Raw genomic sequence first — 19160 nt, 5'->3', positions numbered from 1 at the left:
ATCCCAATAAAGAATTGCCTCTTGTTTGCTCACATAATTTATGATACTCCACAGGCCTTATGTGTATTCAGTCTGTGCATTCTTTTAATACGTAAACAAACACTTTTTTATAATTATCTGTAGATCTTTCTCATTAGACCATAGAATGTTGAAAATATTTTTTTCTCAGTTCAATTAAACTGAAAACTACCATGACACACGATTTAGTTGCAAAAGCACAGATTGGGGGGGGAAAAAGCGACGCATCTCTTCTAGGGAAAAGAACGGCACCACGGTGTAATCCAGCTAAACAACAAATTACGAGTTACCATGAATGCAACATAAATGGGCGGGGCCAGTATGGACCAATAGAATGCAGCAGCCAGAGACACGTTGAACAGACATGTCAGCCTCCACTGCGTAGAGCACAGCTGCTAGTTTAGTGATCCTAGATTACTGGACTCAACTATGGTAAGTTTACCGACATATTTGCTTAACGGGACGTTCATGTCCCTTGACAGCGGCTCCTCGCTTCTTTGTTGGCAGTCCACATTAACGTTGTATAAACACTGCTAGGTTCTCTCTCAGGTTATTTACTTGTCTTGTGTTCTCTCAGGTTGTTGCGGACTCGCATTCCTCCGACACAGGTACTATCCTTCGTGTCAGAGGGCCGCTGGAGTTCAAATGTCACCTGGACAGCACAGATGGTACGTTCATACACATTGATATGCTACTAGATATTTTATAGTTGGATACTATACGGTTTAATGTGGAGCAGTTTAAGTCGTACTAGCATGATTTCAGTGCCTAGTGTCCTCCTTACATGCTGTATCATTTATGTATTACGAGATGCATCTATACATAAAGGAAAGCCTCTACAACCCTACAATGTGACTTTCCTAAAACTACCTGCGAGGCCGTAGACAGGATTTTAGTATTACTGAGTCCAACAGTCAAAGACCCCTCAGTGCACTCCCACCCACCCTGAATACATTTTGATTGGACACCAAAAGAAGTTTGTTCAATATCAAAAATGCTGCTTGTTTAATGCAGTTAATTTAATTTTCCCTGAATGCCGTAATGCTGTTTCAAAGCCAGGAATATAATTTTTCTGGAGAAGTAGGAAATCCCATTATTTTGATTTGTCTTAAACTGCAAACTTTGATAATTTTACTTGAACAAGTCGGAATCAAGATTAAAACCCTTCTATGTGAATTGTAGAGTGCCAACTTAAATTCCCCTTAACAAAATCAAGGCCTTTGGTGTCCACACTGTGTCTAAGAAACGGGGAGAAGAAAACAGTAAACCAAAGTAAAATGCTTATGGTAATATTCAAGTTGTGCTAATTAGATACAGATTAATAAACGTTCATAAAGTACAGTGTCACATAAAGATGTGCACTGGTTGTTGAATCAAAAAAAAAAATCCATAAAGAATACATATGGCAAAAAGAGTAATGCAATGTAGTAATTGGTAATGGACTGATATCTTCTTTCAGCACGGCTCATGCACAAAGTCATCTCAAGAACATTCGAGACGCTTCAATCTCAGGTGAAATCTGAATCATGTGTTCTAACAGTCTGTGACAGTCCTGTTATTGTTTGGCCAAACAGAGGTGTTTACGCAACACCTGAAGAAATAACTCCAAACACACTATGTGAAGATATACATCAATGGATTCAGTAAGTTCACTTTTTAAAATATCTTCTTTTTTGTCCTCAACTTTTTGTTTCTTTGTCTGAATTCTAATTACGTTTTTATTTGTTTCAGGTCAGATAAACAAGAGGCTGCTGCCAAGAGATCTGCAAAAAAGAAAAGCAAAAAGAGTTCAGCAGCAGTATGTACACGTTATGTTTATTGAGATGTTTCTTGCATCATGAATACCAGAAGTAGTCCCCATATGAACCAATAGGTATCTTCCTCAACAGCTTAGCAGTGCTGTGTATTGTAGATGTAACTTTAGTTGGACTGCAGCATTTATTTTCATAATTAAATAATCTTCTGGTTCTTTTTTCAGTTAATTGACTAATAGCTTGGTTTGTTAAATGTTGGAAAAAGTGAAAAACACCAGAGCCAAAGTTGAGGCCTTTAAATGTCTTCTTTTATTCAACCAGTAGTCCAAAACCCAAAGATATTCAGTTTTGTTTGTGATAATGTAACACAGCAGAGGATGATTTGTGTGCATCAAACTCTGGGTTATGAGCCCAGCATGATTTTGCTACACCTCTCTGCTATTCCTCCCCAGATGGGGCATTAACCCATAATTCCTGTCTCAGGACGCCAGTGTCTCTTCCATTAGGCCACTGGGGCTGCTACAACAGTCCCAAAGCCCAATATATTCAGATTACTATCACAGACGCCAAAGGAAAAACAACAAATACTCGTATATGACAGGCTAGAACCAGTTATTATTTTAACTTTGCTCTAAACCTAAGACTTTTAACGAATGCCTTATTGACTTGATGGTGCCTGTGCTTGAATGTAAATTCACCCTTGTCATTCAGAGTGTCATTAACCTTCGCCTGATGATGGAGGCGACAAAGACGGGGCCCCTTTCAGCCCCGATCCTCTGCAGAACAGTCCAGAAATCCCACTTCCTGTCTACAACTCTGCCTGTGGACTGCGTAGTCCATACCACCGTCAATGAAACAATCAAAGAGTATGTCTCACCTTAAAAATATGTTATATTACTAACCAAACTCTGAAACCTCACTGCATCAGTGTGAATAAACATGAACTCACCATCACCATACTTCTGCTCACTGTGAATTATGTTTCTTCTGGCCTTGCAGTGCCTTTGAGCGCCTGTTGGAGGCGCTAACTCATCAGCTGTGTGAGATGGAGAAAGTGACCTTGCAACACATGAAGGGGACCACGCTGCTGGTACCTGAACCGCTCCACTTCCTCCTTCCAGAGCCAAAAGGGCTAGTGACCGTGGTTTACCCTGCAGGAGTGCCTGACAGCCAACTGGAGACACAACGTAAGGTAAGACTCACTTACTGAGACTCTTTAAATTCCCAATAGAGATACCATAGAGATGAATCCTCAGGTTCGGGCAGTGGATCTAACTCATTGTACTTGCATGAAACACTGCTGTAATTAAAGCATGGAATTGTCATTCCTTAACTCCTGATTTATGTTCTTTTTTTAACATATTTTTTTTCATCTTATTGTACACAAAATCTGTCTAAGTAGGAACTGCATCAACAGTTTGAGCTACCAGATGACTGGCCCTATCTTAGAAGAGCCAATGCTTACCACTTTCCCAATGAGCCCTACAAAGATGGTTACCTCCGAAACCCTCATCTGGTCCTCACACATCCCACGCTGGACAATGGAAAGGTAAATCTTATCACCAGATTAAAGTCTGTCACACTCTATCTCCTGTTTTATAGATGGATACTGAGATGTACTCTGCATGGAATCGTAATCTTGGCTTCTCTGATGTGTGTATTTTCTCAAGGTGTACTTGGTCCAGGGGATCTACAGCTATCACCACTACATGCAGGACCATATGGATGACAATGGCTGGGGCTGTGCTTATCGCTCCCTCCAGACTATCTGCTCCTGGTTCCAGCAGCAAGGCTACGTAGAGCGGGCCGTGCCCACACACAAAGAGATCCAACGGGTACAGTAGTGGTCCTGTAAATATGACTATCATAATACCATAGAAATGTCTAAATGGCCCCTTCCAATGGACTCTCACCCTTACAGGCTCTGGTGGATGTTGGAGACAAACAGGGATCCTTTGTTGGATCACGCCAGTGGATCGGATCCATCGAGGTTCAGGCTGTTCTGAACCAGCTGCTTGGGGTCACTTCCAAGATCATGTTTGTGAGGTGTGTTGTAAGACGCCTATGGATATCAACTTGTGTGATGATGTATACTGTATGTACATATTATTTGGATTCATCTGACATGAAATGCTTCTCTTTAGTCAAGGTTCTGAGCTGGCATCCAAAGGCAGAGAACTGGCCAACCACTTCCTTACTGAAGGGACTCCCATCATGATTGGTATGGTAAATTATGCTACAGGCATTTAGGAATTTAATTCAACTGTAACGGCTCTAACAAGCTTTAAAACCAAAAATGTGTGTACATATTTTCATATAGTACATAATCTTCAGACAAACAATAATAATAATACATAAACTATAGCAACATGTAATTGGTATCTGTTTAAGACATACAAATCTTAATTCCCTAACACAGCCTGGGTAAAACCTTGGTAAATGTTTTTCCTAAGATGAATACAAGCTATCTTTTCATGTTACTTTTTTTTTTTCTGTGTTGCAGGAGGGGGAGTTTTAGCTCACACTATTCTAGGTGTGGCATGGAGTGAGACCAGCGGGCAGATCCGCTTTCTCATCCTAGATCCACATTACACAGGAGCAGAGGACTCGCAGGTTATCACAGACAAGGTAACTGTTACAATCGTCTACACTGGCTGCATTGCTCTCTGTAAAGTACACATTTTACATTCAAAGTTACATGAGTGTTATCTTTCCCAGGGCTGGTGTGGCTGGAAAGGAGCAGATTTCTGGGATCAAACTGCGTATTATAATTTATGTCTTCCTCAGAGGCCAAGGATAATCTGAGCTCTCACAACCTTTCAGACAGACATCCTCTGACGTTGGTAAAGCATTCACAAAATGTTGGAGTGTCATTTCAAATTTGAGTAATTTCTGTAATGATGTACAGTTTCTGCTGACTGTCCCGTCACTGCTATAGACTCATTCAGACACATGTACATTTTTTTTGATCATGTGCTACATAAATCATTGTCTTAGCAACAAAGGCACAACAAGGGATGGATGTAATTTGTTATTAAAAATAGAAATTGATCTTGTATTGTACTTTATTACCATTATTGAATAATACAATGGCTGGTGGAATATGTATACTAAAAAGGCTCATTTCATTCAGAAATATAATGTTTTATTATTGCTTTGTTAACAGTAGACAAATTGCTCATTTTACAAATAATTTAACTTTCTTTTAAGTTACAGACTAGAACTGGAATTATCAGCCGATCAAATAAAAAGGGTTTGGTTTTGGCCTTTTTTTTTTTTTAAGCAAAAATGCAAATATTCCCTGATTCTAGCTTCTCAATGTATAAGGATTTGATACTTTGTCATACATGACAGTAAATGGAATGTCTTATATATATATATGTATGTATGAGAGAGATTTGCTGGCGAATACATTATAATTAAATCCTCATTTAGCTGTGTAGCCCCTGGAAACCTTTAAAGGACCCCCAGGGACTTGTCCTACTCTGAGAACTATTTGTGTTTGTGCCTGAATGCAGCCTGTCTGTCAGCAGATTAATGGAAAACAATCACTCCTTGTAATTGAGTTTTGACAACCAGTCAGTTGTCAGAGTCAAATGGATGCTTTTCTCTTCTTACTAGGCATAATAAAACGTATAATTTTCTTAAAAGTCTGTAGAGTTTAGACGGGGCAGTTCATTTTCCAGAAACTCACTCTTTGTGTCTCCATGGGCCGATTGTGTAGCTATGGGACTGCCACAGAAATAACCCCCACTCAATCCCCATCTCTACCCATCCTGCATAGGCATGTAAATTCTATGACAGTGACCAGACACAGGTTTATACGATAGATTCACCCAAGACCTATTGTCCTAGGACATTGGCATTTCGTTAGTGTGTGTCACTTCTATGTCTAACAATGTTATTACCAGAAAACCCGTGACAAATTATAATGTCAAGGGACGCGCCTTCAGATAATCCCCTTTCTTGTTAATGGGTATGCACTAGGGGGAGCAGTTACTTTGGCATAATAGATCCCAAAGGAAAAACTAAATGGCCTCTTGTCTATTCCTCTATCAATTCTGACTATTGAAGTGTTTAAGGTGTTTAAACCTTTAGCTGAAAAAGACAATTCACTACAGTGTGATTTTTTTTCATTTGGTTTCCCTGTAAGATCATGTACTGTGTACAGTATATGGCTGCTGACAAGCTGCTCAGTAACAGTTTTTAATGGATAAAGTTAGCAACACATAACCGTAACCACAGCACGAGCAGCCAATAAAATGTAAATTCAGTTCTCATTTTATCAAACGTGTAATTAGAGGGATAATGGCTTCTAAATGGGAATTGTTTGCAGGATGGGGGGAATTAAATATTAATATTAAATATCCTATATTATTAGCTTAATATAAGATGTAGGTGTGTGATTGTAGAGTTGTAGGTGTATATGATGAATGAGGATATACATTGTGGAGTACGAGCTGTAATAATAAAGTTCACGTTGCACAATAATAAGAGAGAAATTAGTTCTCCAACAGCTTGGTGATTGCAAGGGAATGTTGTTGCTTGCAATCTGCCACCTCACCACTAAATCTCACACACTGTTCCTTTTAAACAAGGCTACTTTAGCAGGTAACTCTAACTGTTACACTTACTAATCCTCAAATATTAGCACATTTTACTTTTAAAAACACAATGTTTGTATCTAAATACATATTTAGTCGTTGCTCTAGTCTATATGAATATTAAAGGTGAAGGAATTCATTTAGTATCTACTAATTAGCGTAAATCGCAGTTCTGTCTATCTACGCATTCGAATCACCCACCAATTATTTTCTGAAACTACCTTTAGTCTACGTGAATCACGTGATGATCATTGATGTTGAACTTCCGTTAACGCGACACTCTCTTTATACGGCTCTGCCCCTATGCTCTCAACACCAACGTAACCGTTACCAGGATGTGACGTTGCGTAGTTACCAGGCACCTTCACGCTGACGGCAGCTAGCTGTAGCCTGTAGCCAGGTAAGATTTCGTTGTCTTTCAGCTAAAGTTAGCTAACCTAAGCAACTATAACATAGTGGGACTAAGTTAGCCAACATACTCTAGTTAACCGTTATCAAGTTGAAAGTAGTATGTTTAAAACATGCTTAGCCTCCATGACGTATTCCCATACTACACGGTGAAAAGTGTCTTTAGTGACAGTACCTTACTATTGTTTGTCCATATCTCATTCTACATGTTATTGTAACGCTATATGTACATTTGGTTTGTTTTGAATATCTTCTGAATTCTCCATCACAGAGGACATTGCATCAAAGCTGGATCTGTTTCTGCCAATCATACGTTAGTATTGTGTGTTGATGGTCATACATACAGTGAGTGCAGCTTGAAACGTTTAAACTGATGCCTCACAACGATAATCGTCGCAAAGTGCAGATTTCCTTTTCTTTCTGGGTGGATTAACGTTACACAATTTAAGCAAGTTTTAAGAGTTTACGACCTGATTTTCATGTTGTATGGAACTGAATGAAACTCAGTGGATTCAGTGCAGTGGTGAATAAAATCATCTAATCTCCAAAACACAGCAGCTTGGTTTTAAACATCGTAATTTTTAGTTAATTGGTTGAAACATGAAAAACCATAGTCACAGTTCTTTGACTTTAACTCGACTCTAACATCACAATCTTACACTACTTTATAGGTTCAGTGTGTTGGGGGAAGTCTGCCATGTTCAACCCCAGTGAACTAGAAGGTGAAGTGGATCATTCGTTTTTTGACAGTGACTGTGATGATGGAGTGGAAAATACGGAGAAAGGCTTGAGGGCTGAAAAGGAGAGCCCACCAGCACCTGAGAGGCTACATGCAAAACAGACGGAAAAAACAAAAGGTGGTTTGTCTCCAAAGACAGATGAGACTAAAAAACACCTGAAGCTGGTCAACAACAGTGGCAGCAGAGCAGAAAGGCAAGAGAACAGCTGTCAATCAAAGAAAGAAGAGAGTAGCAGGGCGTCCAGCGTATCAACTGTTGCCTGCACATCAGATAAAGCCATCCATATTAGCAGCGATGGTGAGGCGGACTCTGATTTGCAGTCTAAAAGGCACAATGGAACATTTATGGCGTTATTGGATGTGGCCAGGGAGGTAGATTGTGAGGATGTGGATAGCCAGAGACCAAATGAGTATGAAGAAGATGCATTGCCATCCAAAAACACAGGTTCAAAAGGGAGAAATGAACAATCTCCTGAAGAACAGATAACAAATTGGCACACCCGGAGTCCATCCCCCACTTCAACTGAGAGCAGTGTAGATGCAGACTCAGAGAGCTCCTCTAGCAGCAGAAGTGGGAGAAGCAGTGTATATTCCCCCACCCTTCCCAGGCCCAACAAGCCTGGTTTATCCCCTGGAGTGAGAAGGACCCACGCGGACTCAGCAGCATCTCTTGACGTGTCTGTCGGCCATACAGACGAGTCGGAGGATACAGTGACAGATGTGAGTCCCCTCTCCTCTCCTGACATCAGCCCTCTCCAGTCATTGGACCTGAACCACACAGAGGCTGAAGAGGGAAGCCCTAAAGAGCGGCAGCAGTTGGAGAGTGTGCCCTCCAGTGGCCTTAGTGACATGCATCAGGATGAGGACTCAGATCAGGATGTAGATGAGTGTGAGTAAAACTGCCGTCCTTCTCTGACAGTTATGTTCTTGTCAGTTATGCTCTTTTTGGTTTCTGGCCCATGAAAATTAAGCAATGACTGTTTGTGACAACTCAGCTCTTAGACAAGAACATAACTTCTTACATATAACAACACATTGCAAACAACAAGCTTTGTCCCAAATTTAAGAAATATAAACTCCCACAAAAAAAGGTTATTTGTTAAAGCAGCTCGAGTTGTTTTTTATATCATCCATCCAGAAAAACTCCTAAAATAATCATATAATGCAGTAAAATGTGAAATGGGCTTTTTCTTATAATCTCACCTAAATTGCACAACAAAGCTTTTTCTCTTCAGGAGACCATTAAACCTGCCTGTTTCTAAGCAAATGATAATTTAACTGAACTGCGGTGCACACAGAGGTTTTGAGCTTTTAGTTGAATTCATATAAGGCTGTATACTGTAGTTCCTGAATATATTCGTAATTTAGATTTGTATTAAACATCAACAGAGGATCTTTCCCTACACCGTGCATCAGGAACAATTCCCGCTGAGCATGTTGAATATTATACTGAAATGGATAACATTAAATTAAGATTTTACCTCACTTATACCAGAATGTCCTTGCAAAATGTAAATGATGGCATTACAAGGTATAGATATGTGACTTTTTAAAACACATTGTACATTTAGTTTTTCACATATTTTAGTAGTACACCATAAACAAAACAAAATAATTTCAACATGGCATCATTTTTTAATTGCAGATGAAGACGTAATAAATGTCCTTTTCACCAATCAGGCTCCCTCAGGTCAGAGAGTCAGCTTGGAGGTAAACTGGTTTTCTGCTGTACTGGACCAAGAAACAGGAAGAACTACTCGTTCACCGACGATGAGGTCCGACGCATAGATCGCGAGAACCAGCGTCTTCTTCGTGAGCTTTCGCGCCAATCTCCAGTGCCCAGACCAGGAAGTTCAGCGAGGAAGAAAATCCATATGGCCAGCAAGTTGCCTCAGATTCGGTTCTCTCACAGCGCACTCAACAGGCAGCGGGAACAGCAACGCATCGAGAGGGAAAACTTGGTGAGTTTTGCCTCTTGTGTGGAATGATACTCAATTTAATATAAAAACTAAACTCTAAACATTAGTAGTCTCTACATTCTATTCAATTTATTTTGTACAGCCCAAAATCACAAATTTGCCTCAGATGGCTTTACAATCTGTACACATGCGACATCCTCTGTCCCGGGACCCTCACATCAGAACAGGAAAAACAACCCCCAAAAAAACCTTTTACAGGGAGAAAAAAGGAAGAAACCTTAGAGAGAGCAACAGAGGAGGGATCCCTTTATCAGGATGGACAGAAGTGCAATAGATGTCATGTGTACAGAATGAACAACATAAGAGTTACAACACATTCAATGCGTATGAGTGAAATTATTCATATAATGAGAGTAGTAAGTATAATAATGATGGAAACATTACGACTACTAGTAATAACAGCAGAAGTGGATACAGTAGAATAACACTGATTATAAAATAAGTAATGGAATCGGCAATAGCAAGCAATGTGACTAATAATAATAAAGATAGTAGCAGTGGGTGTCAGCGGGGCCACGGCAGGAGGCTGGACCAGGTTCCAGATAAAACCACGATCCATGGAAACCTGTGAGGCGAGAAAGCACAAAGACTCCGGTGAAGAAGCAAGACACGAATTTCTACAGAAGGAGATCATTTTACAGAAAGTTTGTGATTTTTATAATAGGACATTGACCTATTAGCAAAGGCAAATTGCCAATTAACCTTGAAACAAATCTGTGTTGGTTAATTTTAAAACAGCAACTTTAAAAAACAAAACATCTAAAGTAATTAATTCTCAGGTAGTAGGTTATGCTGCTGCTGCTGTGTCTCTAGATAATAATTCCACATTTCTAATTTGTGTAATCACGTCAATCAATACTGCTACTGAAATGCGTAGCTGATATTTCCTCATCTCTTGGTAATTTTATGTCATTGAGAATATACTATGTGCCATTTAAAAACATTTTATTTCCATAACACCATGCTATATATTTATCCATTGTGCTCATTCTCAAATATTACTTTAAAAAAAATACATGTATTCATACATTTTTCCAGGAAGGACTGGAAACAATACTTTTAGCTGACTTGATTGTTTTATTAAGTATCCTTGTTGTTTAAGTAATTAGTGATACAATAGATAAACATGTTTTTGTAACTTTAGCCTGTGTGGTTTTCTGCGCAATATTACTTTATACTTTACTGTACTTTAGTTTACATTTATTTAAGGATACTAGTAAGTTGGGTTGAGTTAAGAGTGCCTCCCCTGAAAGCAGACACGGATGGACTTGAACAGATGGCAGCAGGTGGCAGACGAGCAACGCCACAGAGTGACGTTATAAGACAGTTCAGCCTCTGTAGCTTTGGCCTCTCACCCCATGTATCAACTCTGCTTGACCACTTTGTGATAGAAGCAAACAAAAATCAGTGTTTAAAAATGTTTCAGTAAATTAAAACTAGTAGCCCAGCAGAGCGTCATTGTCTCTGAAAATTAGTTTAGAGATGTTACATTAACGCTGATTGAAGTTTTTATCAGGAAATGTGTTCCACTCATTTTTAGGCAGTGGCGGGCCGTGTGTTTTATACCTGGGCCTTCAGTGCTGTCCTCCTACAGTTGAACTACCTCCTAATAACCTCATTATGACGCCACAGCTACGGGTAACACAGTAGTAACGCTACTGCAGATGTAAAAAAACAAAAGCAGTTCACTTACCAAAGCTGCTGTTCACTTAAAGACAAAGTCCATCCTCCTTTCTTTGTTAACAAAGAGTTTAATGACGCGGTTGTACAGAACATCGGTGCGGTTCAGTTCCAGTAAGAAGTCCTCCTGCGAACGTGTTCGTTGGGTTGTAGATGCACTCGGATTGAAAAAGCTTTCAAAAGCACCGTAGCTTTTAAGTGTCCTGTCGTGCTATGGTGTCGTGTTGGTGCCTCAGTTAGGCAACTCAGGTTAGCGTAGCATAGCTCCAAACACCAAGACGCTCAGTCGCAAATAAAACTCTTACTACTACTACGAAGTTCTGCTAGCTAGCTTCACAACAGTCATGCTAGCCCAATGACCAATCAAGCCGCACATTGATGCTGACGTACTCGGCTAGGCCAGCCAGAAGCTCTGGCACGTCAAAGAATACGCCCAACATGTCAAACTAAAGATCTGATTGGTTGAAGACTATGACAATCAACAGTATCGTCCCCATTCACTTAAACTGCAGAGGGAATCACTTGTATTTCTGCAGGCCTCGGGCAGATTTTTTTTTACCTAGAGACAGCATATGGGAGAAATCTGATTGGATAAAAGCTCTACTTAAAACAAGCTGCGCTGGAAGCAGAGCAACTGAGGAAGACAGTACCTATGCAATGAGAAAATAAGCTAATGGGGAAAATATTTAGAATACATGTGGTGTATTTATGAAAAATAATATAATTATGAAATAGCTATAACTTTGTGATTGTGTGTAGGCCAGCAGAGAAGGCTTTGCTGGCCCTGACGGCCCACCACTGATTTCAGGACAGACTCTCTCTTGCGTCCATCTCTCTGCGTAGTCAGGAGTGCTTTTCACCATCTCTATTCTTAGAGGGAAGTAACTGAATCTGCCATGTGATCAGTTTATCCACCCCACACATCACACATGTAAGACACACTGTCAGTCCTGCACAAGTAGAACTAGTTATATGTATTTCAAGATTGGTCAATTACACATTATATCTTTAAATTATCTCTGAAATGGTAAATTCTGAAATTGTTCATACATCGGAAATGCAGTAGGTCCAGTCTTCAGAGTTTTTTTTTGACCTCTGGTGGACTTAGAAAAAGTCTCTTGACTGTTGAGCTTGTTGTTAGCTGCACGGCTTCATGTGGAGTTTTTGCTCACTGAGGGATTTTTGCACAGCATGCATGTGGGAGTGTGACTGCATGTATGACATTCAACCACTTGCCTACACTGTTTTGCCTCATGCAGTTTGGTTGTGTTTGCTGTGAAGTACCAGATAGTCTTCTAGTTACATCATTTAATTGAGATCTGTAGAATGGGGACTATTTGTTCAGTGATTCTGAGTGAAATACTATTTATTTTGTGAAATATACAGAGTCTCTATGAATGTGATATGGTGTTTAGTATGTTGTGGGTTAAAAGCCAGAACAAATGTGATCAACATTCAGTAAATGGCTCAATGAATCAAGTGCTAGAAAAATTGTTATAATTCATGTAAAACTCCTGCTGCACTTTTAGGTTTTATGGCTCAATATATTAATTATATATATATATTTATATATGCCTACATTTTTTCTAGTTGAACCTGACCAATATCCTGAAAATTCACTTTAACCCTGATTTCATTTTGCCAAGCCAATTAGCATTCATAGAACATAGATTGTTTTGAATCATTACTCTGTAAATAATGTCATTGTGTTTCTTTCAGGCTTTCTTGAAGAGGCTGGAGTCCGTCAAGCCAACACCCGGCCTAAAGTGTTCAGAACAACTGAAGGACTACCAGCGAAACACCAGAATCGTGGGAGCTCCTTCATACCCCGTCTGTATGTCCACCACAATGTCAGAGCGGTCGACCAGCAAGACGCCCTCAGGTAGGTACCTTGGGTCTGGATCTGCCAGCTTTAGCTGTGTTCAAAATGTGCTCTATAACCTAAACAGCATAACATGGTGATTGAGTACCTGCTCATACAAACAGATTTGCAGACTTACTGATGTTCCCCATGCCATATATTTAACATGGTTGAAGAGTTTTGAATATTTTCTAGTTACATTATGTCGAATTGTGTAAACTTTATGTTGTTGCTGGGTTCAAGAGTCAAACTTTAATTAATTTGCCGATAGTAGTTGTTTTTTAAACTCTGATAGTGTGTGTGTGTGTGTGTGTGTGTGTGTGTGTGTTTACCTATACTGTACCTGTTTCTTATGGTTGAAATGGTCAAATATTAAATGTAAGTGATATATTGTCTTCTCAATAGAAATTTGGATTAGAAATTCAAAAGGTACATTAGGGTTCTGATTTGATGATGAAACGGTTAATCTGTAATCAGAACATATCTCTTTCTCGTTCACACCAGCAGGTCCCAGGCCAGCCAGTTCCCCCCACCACAGCTCCAGAGCAGTTTCCACTACTAACTTCAGCAAAACACCCTTACCCAGGTCAAAAAAACAGCCCAGTGCAGCCTGGTGCTGAGGACATTGCCATTTTCAGATAGCTAATCTACAAAGAAATACATCGCTGGTGTACGTTCATCACAAAAGTTTACGTTGCCATAGTACTAAGCTTAAAGCATCATTTTTTTCAGGCATGTGTTCATCTTACGTTTAGTTGATTTAAATAACTATTCAGTGGTTTGTGTTGTCATGCTTATCAATCATTAAGAAGATGGACTTGTTGATGCTAAAATATATATATATAACTGGTGATCTGAGCTCAGAGATATTGTAACGCATTTGAATAGTTCAGCTGTGGCTTCAGAGTACTGCAGTTACTCTTCAAGACAGTAAGCTAGCTTTAATTTAGTAAAGAATGTCCTATACTTGGCTATGTTGAGTCTGTTTCAGAGAGTGATGTTTCCATTACATCTGCATTGTTTACTCCCTTTTCTCATATTTATAATGTTCTTGTTGATCCAAGAGTTATGTTTTTAAAAAATAAAAAATATATTTGAAATATTATTTTGGTGTTACGTATATTCTGTTCCTTATAAAATAAAGCTGCTTGTTCCAGCAGGTAGAGATGTGCTATTTTACAACAAGCTTAATAGCATGATGGTGAACAGAACGTCTTTGTCTAATCTCTTCTCTCCTTAAACCAACGGAGCACATATACCACAGTTGGTTATAACAATAGGTTGTTGAATTTTTTTAGCTGTGTATACAGTTGAATTTTATGCAATTATGTTGGCCCTAGAGTGGGTTGACCAACACATACCAGGCAAAGTCCTTATTTGCAATGACACCATGTCTGCAATTGTTTGTCTGAAGTCAGGTATGTCCAATACTCGCTATATATGGATACCGGCCCATATAGGTATCAGAGGAAATGAAAAAGTGGACAAACTAGCCAAACAAGCACTAAAGAAAAACAAAGTCGACATCTGTATCAAGTTATCCAAAGCAGAGGGAAAGGGCTTCATCAGGAAAAATATCAACAGAGTACAGCAACAACATTAGGACCAGGAGACGAGGGGGAGACACCTACATTCAATTCAGAGTGAAGTGAGCAGTGTTAAGATAAAGGGGAGGAAACAGGAGAGAAGAGGTTACAATATCAAGATTAAGAATAGGGCACAGCAACCTACGCAGCACACTACACATGATAGGGAACTATCCAACCGGTCTCTGTGAGCACTGCCAGGCACCAGAAACTGTACAACATGTTACCACCACCTGTATAAGACGTAGTTCAGAAAGAAGGGGCATGCTGGGAGAAATGCAAAGACTAGGGATGAGAGGAAGAGAGCTGAATAATATGCTGGAGTGGATGCAACAAAAAGGATGCAAGCTGCCGTTAAACACCACAGGAGAAGAAGAAGAAGAATGTAACTGTTGAAAAGTGTCTTAAGTGACAGTACCTTTACCATATATTGTTTGTCCGTAGCTCATGGCTCAAATTGTGGAAGTGGCAGCTAGCAGAGGCACTCTGTGCAGCAAGTTGTGCCAGTTACCACTGTGTGAGGCAGCTTCCACGACTAGTTTAAGCCTTTATTTTTTCATAATTTGAAAATATGTGACAACACATTGAGGTCCTTGAAAGTATGACTGTTGGTAGTTGGTAATTGGTTCAGTAAACAAATGCTGAATTGTAATATTATGGCTACTCGTTTCAATTAAACTAAGCTAATATAGGCTAACATCAGTTGGCACTTGTTGCCAGGGCAACAATAAACACTTCAGTGTTCTGAAGCATTGTACTGTTTCGAACAATGACAACCAGTAAAACCTATTGATTTATTCATTGACCTACTCATTCAATAGGTCACCTATTGACCTATTCATTCATTCTGGACGCTGCTTGGTTTTAAAGATGAAAAACCATAGTCACAGTTCTTTGACTTTAACTCGACTCTAACATCACAATCTTACACTACTTTATAGGTTCAGTGTGTTGGGGGAAGTCTGCCATGTTCAACCCCAGTGAACTAGAAGGTGAAGTGGATCATTCGTTTTTTGACAGTGACTGTGATGATGGAGTGGAAAATACGGAGAAAGGCTTGAGGGCTGAAAAGGAGAGCCCACCAGCACCTGAGAGGCTACATGCAAAACAGACGGAAAAAACAAAAGGTGGTTTGTCTCCAAGAACAGATGAGACTAAAGAACACCTGAAGCTGGTCGACAACAGTGGCAGCAGAGCAGAAAGGCAAGAGAACAGCTGTCAATCAAAGAAAGAAGAGAGTAGCAGGGCGTCCAGCGAATCATCTGTTGCCTGCACATCAGATAAAGCCATCCATATTAGCAGTGATGGTGAGGCGGACTCTGATTTGCAGTCTAAAAGGCACAATGGAACATTTATGGCGTTATTGGATGTGGCCAGGGAGGTAGATTGTGAGGATGTGGATAGCCAGAGACCAAATGAGTATGAAGAAGATGCTTTGACCCACGCAGACTCAGCAGCATCTCTTGACGTGCCTGTCGGCCATGCAGACGAGTCGGAGGATACAGTGACAGATGTGAGTCCCCTCTCCTCTCGTGACATCAGCCCTCTCCAGTCATTGGACCTGAACCACACAGAGGCTGAGGAGGGAAGCCCTAAAGAGCGGCAGCAGTTGGAGAGTGTGCCCTCCAGTGGCCTTAGCGACATGCATCAGGATGAGGACTCTGATCAGGATGTAGATGAGTGTGAGTAAAACTGCCGTCCTTCTCTGACAGTTATGCTCTTTTTGGTTTCTGGCCCATGAAAACTAAGCAATGTCTGTTTGTGACCACTCCTCTCTTAGAAAAGAACCAAACTTCTTATCTTAGTGAATTTATTTTGCACAATTTAAACAATAAAATAAAAATAAACAAACATAACAGAGATAAATAAATATCACAGTGCAGGAAGAGGCAAAAAGCCAACTGGGCTTATTTGAAGCCTCCACCTATATCATGTTAAAATGTTTCAATATTACAGAGAACATGAAATGAATATGCGTAAGATATGGCTTGTGGTTATTCCAGGCCATTCTCCAGGGCCCAGACCAGGAAGTACAGCGAGGAAGAAAACCCATATGGCCAGCAAGTTGCCTCAGATTCAGCTCTCTCACAGGGCACTCAACAGGCATCGGGAACAGCAACGCATCGAGAAGGCAAACTTGGTGAGTTCTGCCTCTTGTGTGGAATGATACTCAATTTAAAATATTCAAGACACTTTCTTCAGTGCTCTTTAAAATAAAGTTGGATTTTACAGAAAGTTTTAGATTTCTTTAGCTGCAGCTCAATGTTATTGATATTTAGCTCATGCACAGATATCCAATATTTTTTTTTTTGCCAAGACAATTAGCATTTATAGAACATAGATTGTTTTGAATCATTACTTACTAGGTAACAAATGTCATTGTGTTTCTTTCAGGCTTTCTTCAAGAGGCTGGAGTTCGTAAAGCAAACACCTTTCCTAAAGCGTTCAGAACAACTGAAGGACTACCAGCGAAAAATCCGAATCTTTGGAGCTGCTTTGTACCCCGTCTGTATGTCCACCACAAAGTCAGAGCGGTCTACCAGCAGGACGCCCTCAGGTAGGTACCTTGGGTCTGGATCTACCAGCTTTTGTTTTGTTCAAAATGTGCTGTTTAACCTAAACAGCATAACAACATGGTGATTGAGTACCTGCTCATACAAGCCAAACAGATTAGCAGACTGTTTAAATAACAAGAATGTGCTTTCTTGGTCATATTAAGATCATCTCTCCAACCACTTACACTACCGTTCAAAGGTTTGGGGTCACTTAGAAATGTCCTTATTTCTCAAATAAAAGCACTGTTTCTTTCAATGAAGATAACATTAAATTAATCAGAAATACACTCTATACATTGTTAATGTGGTTAATGACTATTCTAGGTGGAAACGTCTGGTTTTAATGAAATATCTACATAGGAGTATCTGGAGCATCACATTTGTGGGTTCGATTATACTCTCAACATGGCCAGAAAAAGAGAACTTTCATGTGAAACTCGCCAGTCTATACTCGCCAGTCTATTCTTGTTCTTAGAAATGAAGCTATTCCATGCGAGAAATTGCGAAGAAACTGAAAATTGACACGAAATTGTCTGGGTGACCCCAAACTTTTGAGCGGTAGTGTATGTATTTCAAAAGTCCGACTAAACCATGGGGGCCAGGGGATTTGGGTTATCGCTTTAAGACAAACCCACTAGTGAGGTAGCTGCACACGATAAAAGTACCTGTGCTCCTGAGTGCTTAGATCCCACAAGAGCAGCTACCAGCTGTATTTAGTTATTTTGTAGGAGCCTGCTGTTGTTTGCATGTGTTGACTTCATCAAAGTAAACAGAATAGATCAGCATGTCGCACTACGCTGCGCTGCTCCTCTCAAACTGAAGGCTGCAGATTCAGCACACGTGTCTGAGCTGCTGCCTTCAGATGCTGCAGAGATTAAATTAACAGAAGAAGAATTTCAGACATTAAAAGGCAGCTTTGGATGACTGATACTGGTAAGAATCCCCCATTACATCAGTTATGACTGATTTACTGATGTTCCCCATGCCATATATTGAACATGGTTGAAGAGTTTTGAATATTTTCTAGTACTACTACGTAAAATATTATTGACAAGATGTTTTTACAAGATATGAAATATGATTACAATATCAATACATTACAAACAACAAAAGAAAATGTAATTGTGTTCAGTGTGTGTGTGTGAGAGTAAGCATGGGCTTGTGTTTATTCCGGGCCATTCTCCAGGGCCCAGACCAGGAAGTACAGCGAGGAAGAAAACCCATATGACCAGCAAGTTGCCTCAGATTGGGTTCTCTCACAGCGCAGTCAACAGGCAGCGGGAACAGCAACGCATCGAGAAGGCAAACTTGGTGAGTTTTGCCTCCTATGTGGAATGATACTCAATTTAATATAAAAACTAAACTCTAAACATTAGTATCGGTATAGGCATTCCTGTCACTCTAATTCTTAGTTTTTTTCCTTTCTTTTGGCTTTTCAAGACACTTTCTTCAGTGCTCTTTAAAATAAAGTTGGATGTTACAGAAAGTTTTAGATTCTTTTAGCTGCAGCTCAATGTTATTGATATTTAGCTCATGCACACAAACTGCTCCTCTTCAAACCTACATCGAAATTGGCTTGAATTATCAGGTAACAGTTAAGTTGCATAAGATCTTAAGAAGTTGATTATTATTTGCTGTATGCATTGTGGTACTGGTGTCAATTCAGGGGCCATAGTGAAAAGTGTGTTTCAGAGTGTCTAAGTGACTGTTGTTCCCAAACAGTATACCATCTGTCCATGGAGTCCAAGTCAATCCTTCACAAGAGACCTTTGTCACACAGCATTTATCCCTGTGTCTGTCTCTACATTGACCTATGAGCAAAGGAAAATTGCCAATTAACCTTGAAACAAATCTGTGTTGGTTAATTTTAAAATGGCGACATAAAAAAAACATTAAAGTATTTAAGCCTCAGGTAGTAGGTTATACGGGTGCTGCTGTGTTTCTAGAAAATATTTAAACATTTTTAATTTGTGTGA

General features: G+C 39.8%; 2 protein-coding genes across 3 annotated transcripts; both read left to right on the top strand.

The window, feature by feature from the left end:
* Positions 1-382: 382 nt before the first annotated feature.
* ufsp2 (ufm1-specific peptidase 2) lies at positions 383-5529 on the top strand. Its single transcript, XM_079159271.1, has 12 exons — positions 383-450; positions 596-686; positions 1478-1661; positions 1750-1816; positions 2484-2638; positions 2772-2964; positions 3175-3321; positions 3443-3607; positions 3694-3818; positions 3917-3993; positions 4276-4400; positions 4491-5529. Exons 1-12 carry the CDS (start codon positions 448-450, stop codon positions 4575-4577), a joined length of 1419 nt encoding a protein of 472 aa, XP_079015397.1. The 5' UTR covers positions 383-447; the 3' UTR covers positions 4578-5529.
* Positions 5530-6732: 1203 nt separating this feature from the next.
* cfap97 (cilia and flagella associated protein 97) lies at positions 6733-14066 on the top strand. 2 transcript variants are annotated; one of them, XM_079159376.1, is made up of 5 exons: positions 6733-6776; positions 7456-8412; positions 9204-9484; positions 12902-13064; positions 13551-14066. In XM_079159376.1, the coding sequence occupies exons 2-5, from the start codon at positions 7482-7484 to the stop codon at positions 13661-13663; spliced, it is 1488 nt and encodes a 495-aa protein (XP_079015502.1). In that variant the 5' UTR covers positions 6733-6776; positions 7456-7481; the 3' UTR covers positions 13664-14066. The 2 variants fall into 2 exon arrangements, with proteins under 2 accessions (XP_079015502.1, XP_079015501.1); XM_079159375.1 differs by having other exon boundaries at positions 13548-14066.
* The last annotated feature ends 5094 nt before the right edge of the window (positions 14067-19160 follow it).

Source organism: Pholis gunnellus, assembly GCF_910591455.1.
Source record: "Pholis gunnellus genome assembly, chromosome: 5".
NCBI lineage: Eukaryota > Metazoa > Chordata > Actinopteri > Perciformes > Pholidae > Pholis > Pholis gunnellus.
This window is presented reverse-complemented; position numbering and strand designations above follow the sequence as displayed.